The sequence below is a fragment of the Pavona decussata genome, unplaced genomic scaffold, assembly GCF_977016875.1.
Source record: "Pavona decussata unplaced genomic scaffold, jaPavDecu1.1 SCAFFOLD_91, whole genome shotgun sequence".
In the NCBI taxonomy this organism is placed as follows: domain Eukaryota; kingdom Metazoa; phylum Cnidaria; class Anthozoa; order Scleractinia; family Agariciidae; genus Pavona; species Pavona decussata.
In genome coordinates this window covers 2,754,498-2,779,661 of record NW_028145508.1, presented here as the reverse complement: position 1 = coordinate 2,779,661, position 25,164 = coordinate 2,754,498, and the positions used below count along the sequence as shown (strand labels likewise).

At 36.5% G+C, this 25,164-nt stretch overlaps 2 protein-coding genes across 3 annotated transcripts; one reads left to right on the top strand and one right to left on the bottom strand.

The window, feature by feature from the left end:
• LOC146474215 (uncharacterized) lies at positions 1–6,553 on the top strand. Its single transcript, XM_085117517.1, has 3 exons — positions 1–395; positions 2,373–2,455; positions 3,784–6,553. Exons 1-3 carry the CDS (start codon positions 58–60, stop codon positions 3,939–3,941), a joined length of 579 nt encoding a protein of 192 aa, XP_084973643.1. The 5' UTR covers positions 1–57; the 3' UTR covers positions 3,942–6,553.
• On the bottom strand, positions 6,143–21,414 carry LOC146474214 (PTB domain-containing engulfment adapter protein 1-like). 2 transcript variants are annotated; one of them, XM_085117508.1, is made up of 10 exons: positions 21,216–21,414; positions 21,023–21,096; positions 19,876–19,947; positions 19,232–19,342; positions 15,727–15,864; positions 14,613–14,828; positions 13,207–13,618; positions 12,073–12,215; positions 10,203–10,253; positions 6,143–9,577 (listed from the first exon to the last, which is right to left on the bottom strand). In XM_085117508.1, exons 1-9 carry the CDS (start codon positions 21,259–21,261, stop codon positions 10,242–10,244), a joined length of 1,224 nt encoding a protein of 407 aa, XP_084973634.1. In that variant the 5' UTR covers positions 21,262–21,414; the 3' UTR covers positions 6,143–9,577; positions 10,203–10,241. The 2 variants fall into 2 exon arrangements, with proteins under 2 accessions (XP_084973634.1, XP_084973635.1); XM_085117509.1 differs by having other exon boundaries at positions 6,143–9,574; positions 21,216–21,409.
• Positions 21,415–25,164: the final 3,750 nt, after the last annotated feature.

Here is a 25,164-nt window from a genome sequence, read left to right as displayed (position 1 = left end):
CCAACAAAATGGCGGGCTTTCCAGCGTCGTCAAGCTTGTGAACATTTTTAATCTAATATGGATGAAACAGACGTAAATGAGTGGAATGTCCCAAGCAGTGACGACGAGCAAGTTTGCGCTAAAGAAGGAGAAGATCTGGAGGAAGAAAAACGGGAAATTCCTTTAAAAGTATTAGTTCTTTACAGCGAGATCGAGAAGAAGGGTTTCATTGAACTAAAAGTTGAGGAATGCAGGCGCGGTGTAAAGGAGAATATCGTGCAATCTTGTGTGGTATTTAAGGAAGAAGAGAGTCCAAGAGATGATGATAGAGCTGAAAAAAGAAATACTAGTTCCAGCAAAGAGATCCCTGTAAAGGAAGTGAACTCAGCTTCAAAATTAAGCATCGAGAAAGACAAGTGAGTGTTATGTTGTGGTTTAATTTTGTTTATTTATTGATTTGTTTGTTTGGTTTAAAATATTTCAAAACAGTTTAATTTTTATTTTCCTTTGTGCAGTATTCATAACCATAATCTGAGAAAAAGGGAAATAAAAATCAAAGTGATTTGAAAATTTTTAAACCAAAAAAAAATTAAATTTGAACCATGACATAAGCTTAATATATTTAAGCTTGAGTTGACTTTAATTTTTTTAAGCTTGTTAACCTTAATTTCATTAATATAAAAGCTTAAGCTTAATACAGCAAATATTTTCCAGAAAGCTTGAAGAATCAGTATTCGTGTTGACCTTTGCTTTTGGCTTGGGTTAACATCAACTATCAAATTCTCCAGATTCCCTGTAATGTTTGTATATTTGGGTAAGCATACATCAGAAGTTCTGAACCATAAGTTAGCCCTTGTAAAAATGTTCAATTAGATCTGCTGTTAGGATGGCATGACACCAAACATCCTCCATGTTGGCGCTCAAAATTGAAAACAATTCCAGGCTGTCCCAATGCCAATTGCTGGGCAACCAGATACCCGGTAACTGTTTGCTTGCCCTTAAAAATCCTCCTTTGCACTTGAGTTGTGACTAAACAATGATGTCTCCATTCCATAATTCCATGTAGTGGCTTATTAATTAAATTAAATTTAGAATGGATGTTTCACAGTATAGAGTGATTTTACTTGAACCGTGAAACAGAGAATAACAACTAGTACCAAATAGCTACAAGTAAACAAAAAAAGACAATGGAATTAGTGCACAATAGCGCATAGTATCCTGTACTACCTATTTCATGGGTTAAGTAAAATCATTCTAAAGGTAGCATGTAACTACTCTTTAATGTTTAATTTCATTTTTTTTTTTTTTGTCATCTTATATGACATCTTATGTGATGAATTGAATGTTTGAGTTTCAGATATCTTTTGCCTCAAGGCACATTTTCACTTTGTATAATCCTGGGAACAAGTAGATCTAAGATAGCACCAATTAAATTACAGTCAGTCTACGTCACCCATGACCAGTATTTCCAAGAATAATATGAACAGTTGAATTTGTCTTTGTAATGTCCGGCGTTTCTCTGGGAATCTTTCCAAAGACACACTTACTGAAAAAAATAAACAAACAATAAATTGTTATTTTTGAAATACTTAGTGCTCTAATGTAAAGAAAAATTCATAGCTTTATACTGTCAAAAAAACTAGTGACAATCTTATAACCCTCGGTTATGTTGTGTTAGGGAAGCTCAATTGTAGAGGATTTAGAACTCTACAGGAGAAACAGGAAATGACAGTGACATTTGTTTAATTTAGAAAATAATGGTGACATTTTATATCCGCAAGAGAGGTGATATCTGTCCTGATCAGAAAATGACATAGTGACATAGCAACATTAATTTTACACCTGGGTGGATAAAGACAATTTGGAGGGAAGTTTTTTGTCTGGGGAAACAACTTGACAATATATTTTCCAATGAAGCCTCTACCACTGAAGCCTTGATCATCCCAATGAAACTCTCACATGCCAACCTCCACCTTATAACTCACTCACATAATTTGTTGTCTTGCACAATGATCGTTTGTTACATGTTGTCGGTGTAGCTCGTGCAAGCTGTGAACCTTTAAATAGGCGTTCTCTTATTTGTCTTTCTAAACTGATGAAAGCCAAAGATTTTTGGCCAAAATGTCTTTTATAAGTTTTTGATAAATGTTGTGTTTTACCTTTTTTTCAAGTCAAAGTCCGTCACATTTAAGATTGTACTATGTCCATTCCTGACTGCAGTTAGAATTTTTCATTAGTTTAACCTCCACCTCATTATATATATCACACCATTAAAGTGTTAGCAGTATACTGTCCAATGGAACAAAATTCATGAGATAACAAGGACCAGTAATGCTCACAGTAGCCTTTTAGATATTTCTTTTTTATAATATTTTCTTATTAATTTTTTTTAGAACACCTGAACCATCAGCCTTTGATTACACAGAAGAATCCACTGATGAAACTTCACACATAACAAGAAAAATCCCCAAAACAGGTTTGGTTTGCAATCAGTTTATATCATTAAGGAATATAAATAATTATTATCTAGTGCATCGTATTTCCTCAGGGATATTAGATATAGCTAAGAAAAATCTCAGCAGGCTCATTAATAAACCCAGCCGGCTCTTTTGGACTCTGTACCATTAAACTTATCCTCGAGTATTTGTGTTCTGTATAAATTTCAGCCAGTGACAAGATCTCTTTCAGGTGGTGAAATTCGCCAGTGGCCGGATCTTAGCGACATCCCTGTTTCCTCCTATTAATTTTAAACCTGATTCTTGCACGTTGCTCTTTTGGCGATCAGTGTTCATGATTAAAATTGGTAAAAAGGGGGCTTAAAACTGATCTGAAAAACTTAAAAAGTTTCCCCAATTTTCGAACCATATCTCTGGTTCTTCTTTGGGGGACAATGAATCTGAAATTCAAAATCACTGCTTCATATTTCAGCTCCCAAGAAATCTTAAGAGCAGCACATATGCCTTTGGGAACTCCATTCTTTCGTTGACAGAGTTCTTTTTAAACTTTTTAAGTTTTTGAGATCTCAGTTTTTAGCCCCCTTTTTACCAACTTTAAACCTTTATCTTGGATGTTACCTTGAATTCAACAGCAGAGCATCAGCCCAGTTTTGGTTTGTCTAGTTTGGTGTTCCTTTAATAAATTACCTTTAGGTACTAGTACAAGGTAGACAAAGGCTAAACCAAGGCAAAAAAATACAATATTAGCTAGATGTAAATTCAACAGTTGATATTATTAAAATTTGCTATATTTGCAATTTTTGTTCATAATATTTTTTTACTGTTAAAGACAAAATCCTTGTTACTCTTGCCAAATTTGTAATAACAAAACTGACAAAAATAGCATAGAAATAAAAATTAGCAAATGCAACAAGGATTTTGGCTTCAAGGGCAAATAAATATTGTTAGTAAAATTAATTTTATAGCAACTTTTTAATTCAGCTTTCAATTCTGGGCAAAACTGAAAATTCAAAACCATCAAATCTAAAAAGGAATTAAACATTTTTGGTCAGTTATTAAAAGACAGTTTTGACAATGTTTAACAAAACCAGGTTCTAAGCCATTTTCAATTTTGCCAACAATCATATCTAAACATGTATTGTCTACTGCTGACGGTAACATAAAGGCTTGCATCCTAGACTAGAAAACTATTTATCTACTTAAAATAAAACACTTCCAAACAGATTTGGAGGCCCACTGATTGTGTTAAGCCACGGCCTAAGTTAGACTCTGTTTAAATAACTTGCTGTTTAAGTCCACGTTGTAATATTGTGCTCATGTTTGTGCAAATACTTTTCTTAATTTTCAGAACGTTTCCAAAGAAAAAGAGTAGGAACTTTAGAGAATGTTATTTCTGATTTGAAAAGGTTTAGAGACATGGACAATAAAGAAACAGGAGATGCAGATAACAAGAGTGCTCCAGCAAAAACTGACAGTGCCATAACAAGCGATGAATCAACAAGATAGTAAAATAATGTAGCTACCGTACTTATGAATTAAGATGTTTGATTCACATTAGAGTAGTGTAATTAGAATTATGTAAGGAGCAGAACATGAAAAGCTTATGTTTACCACCGGAATGTCTGTTAACGCCTGTTGCATGGAATCTTGGGGCCAGTTTACATGTATATTGTGTTCAAGTTTTAACAAATCGTTGACAGTTTCCTATGGAAAATGACGTCAAAATGTTCAAAACTTAAGTGTTTTACTGCAAACTTTTAAACATTCTATGGCGTCATTCTTTGGTCTATAAGAGTATAGCCCATAGAAAACTGCCGTCAATTTGTTTTTTTTTTTTACAATGACATGGAAAAAGTATGGGCAAAATTTGCTTAATTTTCCTTTGAGAAAGCATGCGTGTTATAGCTGGTCATTTTTAGTCTTTTCTGTGTGTGGGAATTTTGACAGTTATTGTAAAATTTAGTTTGATGAATAAGGAGAAGCTGTACAATTAAATCTTCACTGAAATTGAAATATGGCATTCCTGCGGTAAGGCATCTTGTAAATGTGTCTGTGGTGACATTTTTACACCAGCATCTTACATTTTGAGTCTGAACAAAGACAAAGGAACAAGAACAGTTAATCTTAATGAAAGGTTGGTAGGATTTAGTTCATGAGTGGTACAAAAAAATGATTGTACTATGTATGTGTGTATACTGTGTCAAGATTCTGGGCAGCAGGCATTAGTTTTGTATTTGTGTGTTTTGCTTCTTGTTGAAAAGTGTCCATCACTCTAAAGGCCGGAATTAACACATTGTGGGGGTGTTCCATTGTGTGCAGTATTGCCTGAACAACAGGGTTTGTGCGGGTCATGGAAAACCTGGAAAGTCATAGAATTTTGTAATTTTGTTTTCCAGGCCTGGAAAGTTATGGATTCTTATTGTGGGTAATGGGAAGTCATTGAAAATGATGTTTCTGGAGAAAAATCACTAAGAAACTATAATTCTTTTAGGGAATAAAAAAGGAAGATGTACAAATTTCAAAAAACAAAAAGGAACCAAGAAACACTGCACATTTTGACATATTATTTGTAAATTAGTATGCTTTTACATGGAAAACTTCAAAAGTCAGAAAGTCATGGATTTTTAAAAGCCCAAGAGTATGAACCCTGAACAACTTGCAACATTGCATGTGGCATTCCTTGTGACAAAATTATGACATGTCCACTCCAGTTGTGCCTAGCATGTGTGTAACAGTTTCTTTGCTGCGCACACAGCATTGTGCACACCTTTGAATGCAGTTTTGCTTGCATTGTTCCACTGTTTTTCCCAGCATTAAGGGAACTGGGGATTTATCAAAACATGTTGATCACTTATGCCCTTTTTCCACTGAACTCTTCAGTTATTTAATGGCAATCTTCAAATGTGAACCTTGATACAGTTTTAAGCTTGTTTGGCTGAAAAGTGGCCAAATTTCTGCAAGTATTTAATCAGTAAGTTATTTAAATTGAAAGAACTCTATGAAAAGTCTCTAAATTTAACCCTTTCTAAAGATAAAAAATGATTCAGGACAATGTTGCAAACACAATACCCATATTATTATCCAGTCAGCAAGCTGAAAGAGAGCTGATTTGGAGCAAATATTAATATTTCAAATCTCTGGAGTGGCTAAACGTCTCTAACATGCTCACCATTTCGAAATTAAATTTTTTAATTACCCCCCCCCCCCCTCTCTGTTAACCACCTCCACCCCTACCCCATTCCTAAAAATCAGTCAGTTGTTCAATGGGGGGTAAAATGATATGTTAATTGTCTTTGTGATACAGGACCATAATTTATTACTTTGTTTCAGTAAGTTGGTTGGTAAGATTTTGGAAAAGCTTATTTATTTTAAGTTTTGAAAAAGAAAATTGATTTGAAATAAAATTAATTCTGTAGGCTCAAGCATTCTTTGAACATGGAATTTGTTAATATACATAATAGAGGAAGCCCGTTATTTAAAAGCCCTGTGGTTTCCTCGCCACCTTAAACTTGAAACAATGTAACTGTATGAAAATGGAAATAAAGTGCAAAACGTGTGGAGTGAAAATATTGGTGCTTTTTTTTCCAGAATCCTGTGTGAGGCTGTTAAATCTGGCCCCAGTTGTGAAAGGGTGGATAATTTAATCTCTCTAATGTTAACTTTAGCTTCCGAAATATCAGGATACAAAGAGACACAAATTGGACAGCTTCTAGCTATTGAATGTGTTTATTAATAAAAATATCAATGACTTTAAACAGCTTTGCCATACATCATTATAAGAAATTTCATTTTAATCTTGACTGATACCCCTCTAAGTGCATCAGTATGCACAAGTAAGCTCCATATAAGTTTGAAACTCACTATTAATACCAAGTCTTGTTTGGCAAGAATGACATTCCAAATGGTAAACTGAAACAATTACAAGAACTTTAAAACTGTTATATGGACCATTTCTACTCCACTTTGCTATTACAGTCAACTCCCAATAACTCGAACCCTCGCTAACTCGCGCTAAGTAGAATCAATTTTCCTTTCCTTTCAGGTCATTTGCTATATAATTTTACCCTCGGTAACTCGAACCTTTTTCAATTTCCCTTGAAGGTTCGAGGTATCGGGAGTCGACTGTAATATTATTTTGAGACTAAACAGTTTAATTTTAATAAAAAGTCATTAACCACTGTAATTTCTACTACAAATCTCTACGTTGTATACAGCTATTTCAATTATTACTAGAATATTGCCTCAAGCTTAGGCAACAACACCAAAAGGTAGTATAGATAGCTTTAAATCTTCACAAATGCGGTCGAAATTTCACGATCGTCACAAAATTACAACTGAATTGGGAAGGTTTAACCCTTTCCCGACCGAGGGAAATGTCGAATTTTTCTAAATCGCTAACTATGAACTGGGAGACCACATGTGCTATACCATTTAAAAGGTATTTACTGGGGTGTGCTATAAATCAGACCAACAGAGATGGAAGAGGTCACATATTAGAGTAAGAAAAGTCCAAAACAAAAGAAAAAAAACATTGAAAATTTTCTTATTCGTTGTACATACTCAGTATCCCCCTAAACTATAGCTTAATGTACAGCTCTCAGTGTATTGCTTGTTGTAGGATATCAACTGGACCCTTAATGTACAAAGGAAAAAAAATCCAAAAGTTTGAGGGGTGGTAAATCAAGTCTCATATAGGAGGGGGGCATGAGTTTATGCCTTCAATCAAAGATCTTTTGGTTGTGCAAATTTCACACAAATTGACCAAATACTGAGCTCATTAATGCGTCTTGTGCCATATGACACTCTTGGGCAAGAAAGGTTTAAAGCTACCTATACTTCTACCTTTTCAGTGTTTTCGCATAAGCCTGAGGCTTTAATATCCGACAAAGTTAATTGAATAGCTATATCTAATTTTTTTAGTTCAAAATGGTATTATGGTGTATTAAAATAATAAATATTTTACATTATTTGGTTTGTCAAGAGGGTTGACTAGAGCTCTAACTCTTAAAGGAAACCTCCACTCTCGAAACATGTTAACGTTACATTATTGAAAATACAATTTTCTTTGAAATTTCATTGGAAATCATGGAAATAATATTTCAGTGTCGGAAAAAACGTAATTTGATCATCGGCTATTTTCGCTTTTAAATTTCCCGCGCGCCGCCATCTTGGATTTCATGACGTAATAAGGTTGCTCAATTTGTTTTACACAAAAGAACTTCTGCTGAATAACAATAGCGGCAACCATTACACGTCATCAAATTCAAAATGGCTGCCACCCAGGAATTTTAAAAGCGAAAGTTGTCGATAATCATATCTAATTTTTAACAAACTTGAATGTCATTTCTACGTTTTAGACAAATATTTGGAATTTAGACACTATTTCCAACGCTTACCCCTCAATTTGTTGTGAGAGTGGAGGTTCCCTTTAATGAGTTAAACTTCCATCCATTCTAAAGATAACTTTTTTTAACTCTTCAAAACTCTTGGAAAGCAGGTAATTAAAGTAGCTTTGAGTACAGAAGAGTTCCAGCCCAAAAGTGGGCAAGAATTTGAAATGTAGTAAACTCTCTGACTTGTTTATTTATATTAACCTGGGCTCAACTTAATTATAACATTACTTATTAAGTGATATCACTTCAATCATGAGTTAAAAACAAATTGAAAACTGGAGACAATTCTAAACATCAACAAACAGAAGTATGTCACTCAAACAGAAGTTATATGGATGATTATTATAAGACTGAACAAGCTCGACATTTGAACCACCCTGTAAATAAAAAATCCCTTAGTTTTCACATTATCTTAGAACTGGAGTGCTCTGACACCGGCCAGGTTCAAGGAAAAACTAGCAATTCTCTCAAATGGTTTGCCTGTTCCAGTCTCTCAAATAATAGGGCAGGTGAAAGGCTCAAGTCAGAAAGCAAACACGAAAATAAAATACACACATTTAATTTTCATATTTTGCTTTTCAGCTGCCCTACCATCTTACCATCTTAAAGGGGCAGTATCATGGGAGATTTCATGATTTTGGGCAAAAATTCACTAAATTTAAACTTTGAACACTGTGTTAATTAATTTCTAAATCGCTACTTTAAAGAAATATTAATAGTGATTCTCCTGAGACGAAAGGTTGAACCTAAATATAGTACAACATATTTTTAGTGTGTTACAGCGAAAATTGAAAACGTCGGCCCAACGTTTTCAAATTTGAACCCATTTTTATTTTGGTCCTCTGCCAGCAAAAATATCTGTGGATAATTTCTTTGCATTCTGATACATGTATATTATATCTTGGCTGGAATAACGAATTCAACTGAATAGTGTCTTTTGGATTTTCAATGTGTTACTAAAAATAGCATGGCCTCCTTTTGTTACTGCGCACACATTCCCGGCATCGGAGAAACTTGGGTTTCCTATGGGCAGCGCCTACTAATACAGGGATATTTTGGCCGGCTTATAACTATTTGGGAAAAGCAGATCTTAAAACACATTAAAACAAAGTTATTTAAGAGTTGTTGAAATAAAAAAGATTACCATAAAGGGAGATGGCATGCTTACCTTTCTACTGACAATACTTTTCAACTTGTATTTTAAACTTTATTACTACTGACAATAGATTCATGTACGAATATAAAGCCTATACAAAAATGGCTGACATTTTAATATTCTTTTGTTTGCATTCATATTAGCCTTACTAACCTCGTTCTTGAGTTCAAAAATCAAAGAATATTACCTTGAACGAGGCTAGTGAGGCTAATTTGAATGAAAACAAAAGAATATTAAAAATTAATGTCAGAATTTTTGCATAAGGTCAATGAGTATAACAAAAAAATAATGATTTACAATACCATAAAAATGGTAACTAATTTTTAAAAATCAACTACTGCTATTTATAGTTTATTACTTCATTAAAGCTATGTTCACTAATGAAATCGTCCCCCCCCCCCCCCACCAATTCTCAACATACTGCATTAATTTATTTTTTTTCAGACAGGAGTACCATATCGTAGTGATCAACAACCTTAATCACTTTACATCATTCCCTGCCTCCATTCCAATTGTATGTTGAAGTGAATGCTTGTTTAAACAGTCCATTGAGAGAACATCTGATTGCAGTTGGATGCTAACCATTGGATCTACTAGACAAAATTACATAGACTGTATCAACAGCGAATAACATCATGGTGCCTGCTAATATTTTATTGTCCAGAAAGCATACAAAGTCAGTAAAATATGCTGTGTAGGGAAATGAACAAACAAGTAACTTTATTCAGGTGTTCATTTAGTCTAATACTACTTCTAATCTGGAAAACTTCAGTCCTGTGCTAAAAGGTATATAGTCCCTCCAACGAAGTTCATTTTGAGCCAATATTGTCTAAGATAGTGGATAATCAGGTTTAAATTTCTCCACTTTGCTCCATGACAGCATAAGGAACTTTGGTGCCTAGGCTACAGAGAAGGGTAACTCTTGAAGATATGGTCTGCACACACACACAGTAAAACCTCCCATACAAGGGCACCTTTCAGCCTACATACAAACCCCTTCTTACGACAGGTGTGTGTTAATGAGAGGCTATGGCTGGGAACATGGCTGATTGTCTGCTTAGAAGTACAATACATACATGGCATACAGCTTGGTGATGACACTGAACTTCTTTGTTTAGTCGAATTACTATTCCACAGATTTATCGGCTCTTTTAATTACTGGTCTTAAGTACTCCAAGAAGAAAAAAGTTTAAAAAATGGCGGCATTCCATTGCATACCTGTCTTTCTTTTGTCTTCTATGATAAAATTACCAGATTCTAAAACCCAGCCTGTGAAAGAAAAATCAAGAAATGAATAAAAAAACAAGATTTTAATTAGCTGCGGGGAGCAGGGACGGTGCAGTGGTGGGAGCAATCACCTCCGACCAATTTGGCCAGAGTTTGATTCCCAGACTCTGCGTCATATATGGGTTGAGTTTGTTGTTGGTTCTCATACTTGCTCCGAGAGTTACTCCGGTTTTCCTCTCTCCTCAAAAACCAACATTTCTAAATTCCAATTTGATCTAGATAGTGTCCCCAATTAGTGCTCTGTGCTAAATGCATTTGACACTTAACAAGTAAAGGATATGACATTACCATGCAGAGAGACAAAATTTCTCTTCGAGCGTTGAAAAATATTTCATGAGTAAGCGCATTGAACAAGTGAAATATTTTTCAAAACAAGAAGAGAAATTTCGTATCTCCAAGAGGCCATGTAATGTTCTGTTTATTAATAACATATAAACATCAATGAAATACCAAATCATTGCAAAAGGAACAATTTATTATGTAACCATAGCAATGGTGATCTTTTCACGTGTGAAGATAACATATTATTTTCACATGTGAAATTATCATGTTTTGGTGTGAAAGCTCACCTGGTATTTCATTGGTGTTTATTTAATGAACTGATTTATTTATTAATTTTTTTTATTTTATACACTCAAGAGAGCACTTGTATAATGTACTGTATAAGAGCTACCTTAAACATGGTCTTAATAGTCTTATTCAGTTAACTTCCTTGCCACAGATAGACCCCTGCACCCACCTCTGAAGCCATGGATGCTAGGTCTTTCCCCACCCCATCCCACTCCAGGCCATCCCCTCCCCTCTGCTGCTTTCCCACCTATCTGACTTCAACTCAAAGATCTCAGCTTTTCTGACATACATGTATGGGCCATGGAAGACTTTCCAAAGTTCCCAAACTCCAACAAAACAGCCTTTATTTTTTAAACCTGACAGTGTTCCTTGTAGAAACATTTGATTGTAGTTTTCTATTTTCCAACAATTCTATACTCCCAACTTACCAGTACTAATTGGGCAAGACAGATGTTTGTGTTTTTTATACCTTAAAATCAAATTGCTCCAAATAAGCCCAATTTTGGCGCAGAGGCTCGTTATCATGTAAGAAACTTCTTTGTAATAAAATACAAAAAAAAAATGTCAGCAACTTTGTTGGGTATTTAATATTTAGCAAAATTCTAAATAAACAAGAAATAGCGTTTATCAATATTACTTTCCTGGTAACGCAAGTGACCTACACAGAAGAAATACTACTTGCAGGTGGAAGTATTTTTGTATTAATTTACTTGCTTTGTAATATAATAAAAAATTAGATTATGAGCTCAAGATTTCTATCGCGTGATAGCTGATAAGGGGGCGCAGCCCGAATTAGTTATCGCGCCATAGAAATTGAGAGCGAATAATCTAATTGTTTACGTATAAATCTACTACTCGTTCAATTATCTGTATCCTCATCGCAGACAATTTGAAAACACGAAGAAGTGGCCGCCATTTTGTTGAAAACCACTACTCACTATCTATCACAGAATAGATAGCGAGTGGCGTAGCCAATCAGAGAACGGCATTCGTGATTGAACACTTGTAGATTGATACTAATAAAGATTTGTTTTTGTTGTTTTTGTTTGTTGTCACGTGTCATAATCATGCAGTGAATAATTGGGGTAGGGCTACATGAAGAGGGAGATTGAAACATGTATGGCGACCATATTTTATTAAAGCATTGTGTTGTGTACAGTTTAATCTGTTTCCATTGGGTTGTATTTACATTACTCTAATAAATGAAATAGTCTGAAGGTGACAAACCAACCTGAATAGTGTTTTGATTTATCTCTGCTGTTTTTGAAGCAAAGGGATCAAACATGTGTTCTGCAATGTTTTCTGTGCTGTTAATGTCACTAGCGAAAGGGTTTCCATTTCTGTATGGTGTACTCCCAGCAAGCTGTAACAGGTCTGATGCACCTTGGAGAAAGAGAGAAAAAATACAGTTAACCAAACAAAATGACGAGAAAGGACACAATTCAGTATTTTAGGGTATAGACCCTTCTCCAAAATGGCAGCCGAAAATTCAAACAAGTTAAAATTAAAAACATATACCAGTACTAGAAAGAGCACTTTTACTTATATAAGTAACCCTGCAAAGTTTCAGTATATCAGGTGTAATATCAGCTGAGAAAATGTTAGTTGAAAAATAAAAAATTTACAGACATTTGTATGACTGGGGGTATGACATATGCCCCCAGTCACACAAACGTCTGTAAATTTGTCAAATTTCATCTTACATTTCCTAAGCTGATATAACACCTAATATGCTGAAACTTTGTAAGGTTACTAAAGTAAAGGTGCTCTTTCCAATGCTGGTATCAGTTTTTCATTCAGTTCAATTTTAATTCATTCAAATCTGTTGCCACCATTTTGGAGAAGGGTCTATTGCATTGTAAGATTACTGCAAATAAAAATATGTTCGGATGAATGCAGATCGTTAGTCAAGAGTGTTCCACCGATATCACAAGGTCATCTCTTCACGTCCCATTCAAGCCTGAATTTTTGTCACGCTTTCTCTCCAATGTTGCTAAGCTCACAGCAAAAACATCTTTTAATTATTTTTTTCACTTCATAACACTTTTTTTGCATTTCATTTGACAGGGATTCCAAGGTACTAGTTGTTAAGTTAGTACATTTAACAAATTATTTTGTAAAACATGCAAATAGGTTTATTATATTACTTCTGTTTTACCTAAAAATGGTATATCTTTTCAGAAATGTGTAAAAAAAAATTAACCTAACAACAGAGGAAAGTTTGACTTTTGTTCTCTGAAAAACTTACTCATTAATAGCCTATTTATTACATCAATGATCATTTGACAACATAATTGATTAATTATTAATTTAAATTATTAATTACATCATTATACATTAACTATGATCAATCAATCACAATTACCATCTGAAGGTGAAGGTTCCGAGGTTGGCGACATCGGGGAGGTCGGCGTTGTTGGTGATGTCACCAACGGAAGACTTGTAGAACCTTGTTTCATTCGATTTGCTGCTTTTACACTCTGTTTTGTGGGTGGAGGGGGAAGAGCTTGGGGTACAACTCCCTTGGGCGTCGGCCTGGGCACAGGTGCAACCAAGGGTTGGGGTGAGAACTCATTGAAGTCAGGTGATGTTGGAACAGCTGCTTCATCCGTCTCTGGTGGATTTGTAGCTGGAGGCTGCATAGAAATCTCCGCAAAGGGATCAAAGCTCATCTCCTGAGGGATGGACTCTTGCGACGCTGGAGATGGTGTCGCAGCAAATCCTCCAAAACCCCCAAAGAGATCAAGTTCATTTTGATCAGGTTGGGTTTGGTTGGTCTAAAATAATGAGGTGGTCCAAATGAATTTCTATTTTACTATCTGTTCAAACGTTTTGTTGTTACAATTCTAAAGCTGCAACTGAGTTTAGATGTGAAAGTTTATAGCAGAGAGATTGGATCTCAGATCTCAGATCTCAGTGTTGACCTGTCATCGGTTTTGGTAAAAGGGAAAGGGTGCTAATTCTACAGTTATGTAGTTCTGAAATATTAAAGATTGAAATATCTTACTGCTCCTTGAAGTTCACAATCAAGTCAAAGGAAACTGACTAAAATGCTAGATGCAAGGTAATGGTTTTCTCAAAAATAAACACTATGCTTATCGCAGAGCATCTGCAAGCAGAGATCACTTTGATCTTCATAGACAAACAGAAAGATCAAAATGATTGATCTCTGCTTGCAGGCAAACCACAGAGTACAAAATTTTGAAAATAAATACATGTGTTTATAATTTTAAGGGTCTGCAGGATCAACTGTTGGCCCTGCAGACATAATAATATTTAGCTGTTCATTATTCATGGGAATTTCAATTTGTGGGTTACACAGGGAAACCCAATGCAACCATTTCAGCGAAATACTTAAGATGTTAAATCCTATGTTCCCAGATCGTTTTGTGTCCTTGTTAAGGCATGTTTGTACACGTGAGCTAAATACAATTTGATCTGTTTAGATGCCTAAGCTGAAAATTTAAGTTTGCAGAAAAGTTTAGGAAAGGGAGTCTTATTCCTTGAATTTACAAACTGTTGCTGGCTTTACCAAAATGCTAGCTGAACCTTATTTCGCATTTTTAACGACCCATTTGCCCCCAAAAAACTAAAGGAATTAGTTTTCGAATGTTTAAGAAATTTTGAGTTGTCATTTTGCCAAAGAACACTTTAGATCTTCTTTTCAACTAACTCCAAATTTTCCAAGGCAATTATGGTAAGTCCTTCCAAACAGATATCCACCAAACTAAACTATTGGGTGCCCCTAGTTACACCACATTACACATGTACCTCACTGCTGCCGTTACTGGGTCGTGCACCCTGAGCGGCCACTTCTAACTGGGCAATCTTTTGCCGCAGGGCTTCCTTCTCTTCTTCAGCCATTTTGATTTTCTCTTCCATTTCAGTTAGTTTCTTCTTTGACTCTGGATTGGCAGATTTCCTTTCAAGAAACCGCCGGTAAGCCAGGTCAAATGCCTGCCCCACTGTCAAAGTCAGCTCTTCTGCCTTAATTTGAAAGTAAAATACAGAACTCAGAATATGCCACAGATGAGTTAGTTTTATTCATTTTACCATTAAATGATTGTTGAAATATAGCTCTTATTTTACATTTGGTATCTACAATAATTATTTCATTCCCTAAACAAAGTCTTGTAAAGCGCACAAAATCTCAATGACCACTTGTGAGTCGATACTGCTTGTACTTAAAGGTCACATTATAAATTATTATTCCCCACTCTCTCCTGACATGAGCTTGCACTACCTGTGGTGTAATTGTATACTAAATAAAATATTATTATAATTATTCTTTTATGTTTCAGATTCATTCCCAAAATAATCTGAATATGCACAAAGAAAGGAAATACGATGTAATATTTTGAGCCTGGTTAACAATTTGAGAATGATGTATTACTCAGTAATGACACAGGCAAACTCGGAAAAAGAAATTCCGAGTGCTCCTATCAGGAGTCAAACCTAAGACCTTCCGATTACTAGTTCGGATGCACATATGCACATTACCGATATTAAATGCACATACACCCCCTGCATGACACTCATTGACATTCCAATCATAGCAGTATGCAGGATGTTTGTCCAATGAACCTAGTTTAATGGCCTTAGCTCCCACTAGCCACCTGTAGCTCAGTCGTAGAACGTCCGAACTAGTAATCGGCAGGTCCTAGGTTCAACTCCTGATAGGAGCACTTGGAATTTCTTTTTCCGAGTTTGCCTGTGTCACTTTCTAGAATGATACATCATTCTCTAAAAATATAGAATTATTCTTTTTTGTTTCAGATTCATTGCCAAAATAATCTGAAAACTTCACTAGAAACACATTAAACCCACACCATGTACATTAAAAATATTTCAAAGTTTCAAACATGACATTTAGGGTATTTCATACCATTTTCTCACATTCAAACACGTAGCAGTTATGTTGAGGCATTCCTGTATCCTTTGCGATAAATGCAAACAGCTTCTTGTCTCGCTTGTCATCTGCACAGTACGATATGCGATGAAGAGGATATGAATAAATTTGCTCCTATAGAAACAAAAATCATAATATTGATTACAAATAGCTCTAACTTATAACCCCTTTCAGTGTTGTACGTGCATAGCAGAGAATAACGACCATCTTTCCACACACCATCTGTCAACATGTTAGAAAAACAGCTGAAAAACCGCTTTAACTATCAAGCTGGAAAACCTTCCAGTTTTTGCCAAAAGAAAGAACAAATTAACCGGGGGAGGGTTTACTTTCATATGAAATGGGTGGGGATGCTTGTCGTCTTGCTTAGGGGTGTAAATTTCAGATTTTGGTCTCACTTAGGGTGTTCTGGAAAAAACACCATTATATTTAGCCATGAAGGTCTCGTTTAGGGTTGCACGCGAAAAGTTACTGTATTTTTGTTTGTCTGTGTTTTAAAATAGTCTCTTTTAAGGGTGAACAAAAGTTTGGGCCATGCCCAGATTGGTCTCCTTTAGGGGTTTAATTCAAAATTTCCAACAAGCATCCCCCCCGTTTCATAAGAGAAAGGGCAAATTAAGTACAACTACTAACTTAAAATGACTGATAAATGTGTAAACCAGGTAATTTTACAGGGTGCTCAAGAAAATTCAAACTATTTGACCACTTTCAATCCGTTCTGTTCCCAGTAACTTCTGGTATAATTTGGCTGTTTTGTTTGCAAGGGGTTAAATTTCAAAATCATTGATTTATTGATCCTAAATTAACATCTTGATATTTCCCCCACATCAGCCAGAATACAAATTAATAAACCTGCCTTTGTTACCTAAATTTGAGGTCAACCATAAAATAAATCAGTCGCGCTTACATTTAAGACTTAACCCTGGTTACATGGCATGTCGAAAGATAGTCACTATGCATGTACAGTAACATTGAAAACAGCTGTAAACCAATTTTGTTGCTTGTGTGTATTCCACCTAAGGGCGACAAAGAGGGTGTCTAGAGGCTGTCTTTGAAGAGAAATTAACGGCACATAAATCTAAGCTACAGTGAAATTCTGAAAACGAAGCCCTGCTTTACATTGTATATTCACAAAAGACAACCTAGTGGCTTAACACCTTAAAGGACCCTAGTCAGCCTCCGTCATTTTCGATGCCATTGAAATCATTGATATTGTTTGTGAGGAGAAATCTTATTGCTTTACTGTAGGTTGTGTTCCTGAAAATGTTTCATTATCTTTTAAATTAGTAGTTTCACAGTGATGTCATTGATTTCGACACGCTCCGAATAAAATATAATAGCCAAACTCTCAAAAACAAAGGTGTGGCTGACTAGGGCCCTTTAAAGGCTGGTTTTCACTGGCGAGAGAGTCAGAGTCGGAGTTGTAAGTCGGAACAAGTGACAAACACCTGTATACATCCATGTATATTAGAATTTTATGAAGGTACAACATCTAAAAGAATAATCTAAGGTGGCACCTGATCAAAATGCCAACAAATAGGACATTTTTACTATGGCGTCATTTTACTACAACTACCAGAATCCTTCTGGTTTTTGTTTTCTCATGCTAATTAGAGTTATTGTTCTTTGCTGTCCACTGGGATTACAAAATTTGAATTTGAAAAGGAAAACAAAATGAATTCTGGTAGTTGTAATGAAACGATGCCATCATGAAAATGGTCTATTATATAGTCATCATTTCAAACCCATAGCATTGCTTCTGATGTTTCTAAATAAAATACAGTCTCCCTAAGCCAAGAATGCCAATAGCCCAGCCAATAATGACCCACAAACATCTCTAGAGCTGTATTATGGGTTGAATAGATCAATGGAGGTCTTACATAACGAAATGGCAGCAGTAGTTTATCTTCAAGCCAAAAATAAAGTGCAGTATGATAAAGTCACTCATATCAATCGGGTGACTGGAAGTGACATTCCACTATTAATATTTTCAATACAAAAAGTGCAGAGTAGGAATAAAGACAGTCTGCTTGTTTCAGGGCTGCAAATAACGGCCGGTCAACGGACAATGTCCGGTCAAAATTGGGTATTGACCGGACAAATCCTTGGATTGCCGGACATCTTGTCCGGTCCTTTACCGACTCGTTCAGAGAAATTTTAATTTTTAACTATTTGATAATCACGAGGGACAACATTTATGTTTCCGAAAGAAAAAAAAAAACAATATAAAACTAAACAAATTAGTGGTCGAGAAATTCCCGGTAGTCGCAAATTTCCACGATGTCATCAAGTCCTGTCGCGACCGCAAATCATCGTGTCTTCCGTTAATTAGTAGAGGGTTTTACCTTTGGCTAGATACCATGATTGACTCTTAAATAAAGTGATTGACTGTTTGTTTGATTGGTTGAATGATCGGAAAGCACCCTCACGAAGAATAATCTCGTGGCACCAAGAATTCTCCACGTAGTATTTGTCGCAAAGTGGGAAAAGCGAACAAACCATATGTTATTTCCGGCACAACCTGCAAAACGTGCTTGGTTACTAAGCTTTCTGGTGATTTCATCACTCGATGCAACTCAAAAATGGAGCGTATAACGCAAAAAGTGGAAGAATAAGGTCGTCTTAAAGGGATTCTAAATGGAAGAAAGTCAGCGAGCCAATTGGACGCCATGCATTTAATACAATTACATACAGTGCTGCCGAATTTCGAAACCCTAAGACGATATGAATTAAAGTTAAGTGTTTCTTGTTTATGATTACGTTTCAGTTAGCTTCTTTTTTCAAATTAATTAAGAGACCGATTGAACCTTTCAGCTTTCATATATTCTGCACATTTTACTTAAAGTTCAGTTGTAGAAATGATGTGGTGATTGCCAAAGTGTAATATTTAATTATAAGTGATTTTGCCAGATGTACAGTAAAACGGACAATTGCGGTCGTATCTTGCGTAACCGTTCTACGTACTGAAATCATGCGAGGCTGCTTCGCAGTAAAGATTAGTTAAATTATTACATGTAACTTTTAATATTTTTATTGCCAAACCGACTTGGATTCAGTTGTTTTTGTTTTTTTTAGTTATAAAAGGATTACTGTGCAATCTGGGTTCACTATTCCAAGAGTTACGACTGTTAAAATTTGACCGGCCAAAAACGGGTAGTGTCCGAGCAAAAACATGTTTGACCGGACAACGTGACCGGCGCCTGCCAGTTAGTTATTTGCAGCCCTGTTGTTTAAAACTGTTTAAATATAGACAGAAAAATTTAAAATAATTTAGTTTTGCTATCCTGTGAACAGGCTTCCTCGGTGCGTTCAGACAGCACTTACACCATCTAAGTGCACCTGGCAAGCCTGTTCACACTACATGACACAGGTTATGATTTCGCTGGAATTAATTAATATTTTCTGCAGGATCTCACGCCACCTGCAAAAATTATTTACAAAGAGCAACAGTTCTGATGTAAGATATAACTTTAACCTGTACCTTAGTTTTTGCATCTTCAACTTTTATGTTGTCAATGGAAATCTTGAGGTCAACTTTCCTCAGCTTACTTGCTTTCACACCAGTCTCACTCTTTTTGATGTGATTTGCAAACTACAAAAAAGCAGATTACCTTCTAAAATTCACATTTGAACCACTTGACAGGAACTGCTTAATTTTTTCACGATTACCATTAATTTCCTTTTCTTTGTCATTTTAATATCATTTGTTTATAAATTCCAGAAGCATGTGTGTACTGTTGATGATGAATCTTCTATACTAAACTTACTGCTATGTCAAATTACCCAAAAATAAAAAAGACATCACCATTGACATATGCAGTCAACTCCCGCCTTGCGGACACTCCGTTAATACGGACAGCAACTAAATCCCCGGCAGAAATAAACTACAGGCGTTTGACTGAAATAAATTTCCGCTATTACGGACTCTCACTATTAAGGACACTAACTTGCGGCCCCCAGGGTGTCCGCAATAAAGGGAGTTGACTGTACTGGTTGTAAAATTAAAATAGCCATTAAAGATACATAAAATTATATTTTACACAACCTGAGGATATTTATGCCTAATGTGATGTGATCAACAAGAGTATTTTTTTTTTTTTAATTACCGGTATCTTTACTTCTTACCCTAACTTTCTTGATGGCCTCCCTCACAATGTCAGTGCCTTTCGCCTGAGCGACTTCTGTAGAACCTAGGAGCTATACGACAAACAAAAAATTAATATTAAAATCAAAACAACAGATAATTATAGCAAGCATTTGCCTTCTTGATGGGAAAATTCTGTAGCTGCGGTCATTAAACGTGAAAGTAAATGCCGAGTACTTCCTCATAACAAGCTGTCTACCAAATGACATCTTCCCAAATTTTACAGATGGTCATAGATCCTAGAGCAAATAACAACTTCTTCTAAGAGTACAGACAAAAGAACAATAAAATTGAAAGCTTACAATAGAATTATTTCGTTGATTATGTTTAACAATGTTTTCATGTTACTACATACACGAGTGTAAAATAGTTATACAAAAACAATGCGCGAGGTACTTCCTGGCGAAAATACGTTAATTTCAATTCGGCGCTAAATCGTTAAATTCTGTTTTCGCTAATCATCTTGAAATTAACGAGTTCACGAATAAATATTGCTCAACTGATGGAATTGAATTCAAGTGCATAAAGAATAGTGCCTCTAGCGTTTTGATTTATCCAGAGATTAAAACACTTGAAGCCATGAATGTGGCTATTTCGTTTGCAAGACAATTTCACTGTAAGCTCGTTACTGCGTGGTTTATTTTCACTGCTAGAACTGTTGATAAGCTTGCTTACTTTGGAAGTTAATGGGTTGTGAGAACTAAGCTTATATAACGTTTGATGGCTGTAGGAAAGCCCAAAAGCCGTTATTTTAGAGTCGAAGCTTCCTTTACATGTAAAGATGGTAACCACTGTTAATTTTTGTGACAGGAAATTGGATCTACAATCGTTTTCCTCGTGGCGCTTTTTGCCCAAAGAACAAATAGGGGTCAAATATTTACAATCCTACGAACGTACAAACCACATGCTTTCGTCAATGACCAACCAAGCACATCGTCCGTCTTGGAGCAAGACAGGACGGCACAAGATATTCAATAAAATGCCCTTGCTATATTGGCTGAAGCTTATCCATTTGTGGTCGAAGACAGAAAAACCGCCAGCCAAAGTAGGCCTCTGGGAATTGATTTATTGGAAATTCCGTTGTGGAGGTGAAGGATTAGCACTTCTCGAAAAAAACATAAGACTTACTTTAACAGAATACACGACAGATCCATCCTGTAACGCATCGGTTGAATGCAACCATTTCTTCTCCGTTGAAGGTTCTACAAAACGAAGGTAAATATTAGTCCAGGCACCCAAGTGTTCTTCAATCAAACAGACACTGAACTAAAATTCAATGCGAAGTCGCTTGGTTCGAAACTACGACAAAACTCATTTTCACCTTGCGATTTGCCTTTTCTCGAACCCCATCTTAACACCGAAGACATCCTAACCCCTCTCTTCAAGGAAAGAAGGCCAAAAATTTGTCGTCCGTCTCCTTCGCACACTAAAAGAAGCCTAAATCCTACGAAGGACCGACGGAGGGAATTCGATATATCCAATGACCTCCTGTTCTTTGTCAATATTATTTCATGTTCTGCGCCTACCAGCGGTTATACTGCAAAATAACACTTTGGGAGTGTAGGGTAGTGATTTTTGTCGACTTCCGTGCGTCCGAAATTTTACACCAACTTCCTTCTTCCGGTTCCCTGGATGCCGAAAAAGTGTTCTCGCCGCTTGCGAGAAAAAACCCTTGGTACCCAGGGTAACTTCCTTCAAAACAGCCACAGCAAATTTGGATCTGACTGTTTAGCAAAAGAATCGCGTACTCGCCGACTCTCCAATACAAACATTATTGATTGAGGTCATTAAACTGCATTAAAAGTGCGTTCCGACAACCGCTGCAAATTTTACAGACACGTGAATCACAGTAGAGAGAAATCCACGGTTGTCGTTGGTTTAATAATTTTCTTCTCAGACGGATAGGCACTTCTGTTGGTATATTGTTTATTCACGTCAACAGGAAGTAGGTTAGTGGGTGAGAGCAGGAGCTGAGGTCAAACGGCTGTCGAACTTGACGAAATGATCAATCCTCGTGCAATTGAGCAGCGCCTATCATCAGTTAGCATGCAATACTAAAAATAGCAGTGCAAAATAAATCACAGAGTCCACAAAGAAGGGCAAGCCGACTGGGGGCTAAGGAAGTCATTTATCCATCCTCTCAATGGAAAAAATAAAATTGCCTATATGTAACTGTCACTGTTGCTATCTTTGACAAGGTCAAAGACTTGCGCTTGGTTTTGACACGTTTTTGTGCTCGATAAAGGTTCCTAAGGGGTGGACTGCAAACAGTCCGTCCCTCTTTGGCACGAAAATCCGCTGGGAAGAATCCAGAAACTGAGCGATCACGAGTCAAATGGCGAGCGGCGACTGCTTTCCTCACCGCCCACCTTCCCTCCCCCTGCCCCTATGTATATTAACCATAATATCAAAGATACCTCTCAACGAAACGCCTTCAACATCAGGCAGTTCTACAAGCTTGCTATATTTCATGTTTGCTCAATTAAAGACATACTCTTGAGGTCATCCACAGGTTTGCCAATTTCAGACTTCCTTCTCTAACATTTTCACGCAGTCCCACTGAGGAACTCTTCATCGATCGGGGAATGGCGAACGAATGACTGAAAACGGGAACGAAATGGTCATCTGAATAGCCTGCGAGAGCAGAACGCTTTTTCTGACTAATTGTGTCTGCTTTTGCAGGCCGCTATAATTTGAGGGAGTGTACTTCAGTTGCAATCTTCCGTCACTCTAAGGCCATGTAAGGCCGACTTTTCAGCACTTTTGTTTTCCTATACATGAGCCGATTTGCTTGTGCAAGTTCTTCTCGTTTACGTTTTCCGCGGTGGGGGTGGGTGGGGAGGGAAAGTTTCAATGACATTAAAATTAAATTTTAAAAATTTAAATTTCTATTCTTGTTATAGGGTCACTTAAGATGTTTTCAACGCAATGGCCACTATTAATGTTGCCATGTTTACGTCAAACACTCGATTACATGTGTCGGAACTCATTTTACAGCGGCAAATTATATTCGACCTCCCTTTTAAGATCACACCAGCAATATATATTTTAAACACAGTTATAAATAATATTTATGTGTCGCCAGGGAACTGTATTGAACAAAACTACCAATACTAAAACAAGAGAAAAGATCTAAGATTTATCTTAACTCCAAGCACGGAGACAAACAACAAATTGCCCAGAGACAAGAATTAAGAAAACCACAAAAGGTGTACAGCATGATATTTCTAAAACTGTACAAAGTTTTTTACTCGGGGGGGGGGGGGGGGGAGACTCTTATATGAAAGGGGCGGGGATGCTCGTCGTCTCGCTTAGGGGTGTAAATTTCGGATTTTGGTCTCACTTAGGGTGTTCTGGAGAAAACGTCATTATATTTAGCCGTGAAGTCCTCGTTTAGGGTTGCACGCGAAAAGTAACTGTATTTTTTATTTGTCTGTGTTTTAAAATGGTCTCTTTTAGGGGGTCAAAAACGTTTGGGCCATGCCCAGATTGGTCTCCTTTATATTTAGGGGATTAATTCAAAATTTCCGACGAGCATCCCCGCCCCTTTCATAAGAGAGTCCCTCCCCCGGGGGTTTTTATTTGCTGTAGCGTGATCGTCGATTGTTTACTGTAATAAGAGTAGTGTTTGGAGAGAGCGCGGGTATTGTCTGAAGTGATAAAGCTTTTTTAGCCAATGAGAATTGTCTGTTTCAAGGCGTTCCAGACAACAATAGGTTTTACTTTTTTGTGAGTTGATGCGGGTGTGTTATACATGTACCCCGCATGCTTGCGCTATAGAGAGTCGCTTCGATCTTTCCTAGATAGGTCGGGAAAGAGGAAGGCTTATCTAGAAAGATCGAAGTGACTCTGCTAACAGGATATGTGTGTTAATGTGATTCTTACGTATAAATCTGAAAAGTGTGTACATCTTTCTTGTGTACTCAACTTGTAGTTCGCGTGATGTCCTAGCTTTCCCTCGTGAATCTTTGCGTGGAAGCATGCGAGTTCAGAACAACGAGGGTTACATTTCACCATCCATCTTATTTTGGACCCTTCCTCTTGATTGATTTCTTATCTACTCTAGGCAAATGATTCTAGCGGACTTTCAAAGAGTGGGAATCCGGTGAATTTTCATTATAAATCGACGCCAGCGTGGGACGCGACCTCAAACTGTCTCACTTTTGTGACATTCAGTACTTTCTCCCATCGTTTCACGATCCAAAAGGAAAACCGAGGGTTAGTGTGCTTTTAAACCCTTTAAACACCTAATATCAAAGAACAAATTCTGCCATCTTGTCCCATACTTTTCTTATAAAAGTAATGTGGAAAAGTTGTTAAAATATCAAGAAAATTTACCTTGGGTGATCATATCCTTAATTCTCATGACCTCAGGGGTTGGATAAGCATTGATATTACAAGGAGAAATTTGACATGATTTTTCGCGGGGACGAATTTGATTCTGGAATAGAATGTGAGAGTAGAATAAGTGGCACAAACACAACGCAATTCTGTTTTATCACAGTGATTTGAAATTTGATGTTGGCCAGAGAACGTCACTCCGTAAATACTGTTGAAAAGAATACCTTCAAATTCAGCAAAATGGCGAAATTTTAAAGCCTTGTCTCTTAAAATAGCCAAGATATAGTTCCGTTAAGGTGATTGTCAGTGGAAACGGACAAATCTTGTCCGTTTCCATAGAAACGTCTATTAATTTTCCGTGAGTTTATGAATCATAATCAATCTTGGCTTCAATTAATAATTTTAAGGTGCTATTTTCAGCAGTGTGGATATATTTTCGTTACCTCAGGCCTATATCAAAATTTAAAATTACTGTGGTAAAGGTCGATAGCTCACTTTGGAAAAGAGCAGCAGCCAGTGGGCCGACAGTGTAACTTCTGATGCGTACAGTTTATACCTTTCACTGATCCAAATTTTTCCGTTGGAAATTACGGAAAGGCTTTTTTTTCCATCCGGGCAAAGGACCTCGTTGTCAGTTCCAAATCTGCATTCTGATGTAATAGGTCAAACACGAGGAAGAGTGTTTCCTCCGATTTCCAAACACCGAGAGGTAGGTTGGAAAAACGAGGCGCAGCCGAGTTTTTTTTTTTTAACCAACTTCGAGGTGTTTGGAAATGGGAGGAAACACTCTTTCAAGTGTTTGATATAGCTTCTCAAACTACTGATAATTATTGAAGCAAAAGTTCACAAAATTTAATGATAATTAAGATCACATTTCCAAACCTCCTTCACGGTAGTGATTTCCTTTGTTTTCTCTTCATGAATTATTA

Coding starts and splice junctions, on each gene's coding strand:
- LOC146474215 (XM_085117517.1), top strand. CDS start 58: ATGGATGAAACAGACGTAAATGAGTGGAATGTCCCAAGCAGTGACGAC. Junction 396..2,372: donor TTAAGCATCGAGAAAGACAA/GTGAGTGTTATG, acceptor AATTTTTTTTAG/AACACCTGAACCATCAGCCT. Junction 2,456..3,783: donor AAGAAAAATCCCCAAAACAG/GTTTGGTTTGCA, acceptor CTTAATTTTCAG/AACGTTTCCAAAGAAAAAGA.
- LOC146474214 (XM_085117508.1), bottom strand. CDS start 21,261: ATGTCTTCGGTGTTAAGATGGGGTTCGAGAAAAGGCAAATCGCAAG. Junction 14,829..15,726: donor TGTTTGAATGTGAGAAAATG/GTATGAAATACC, acceptor TTTCAAATTAAG/GCAGAAGAGCTGACTTTGAC. Junction 12,216..13,206: donor GGAACCTTCACCTTCAGATG/GTAATTGTGATT, acceptor AAGGTGCATCAG/ACCTGTTACAGCTTGCTGGG.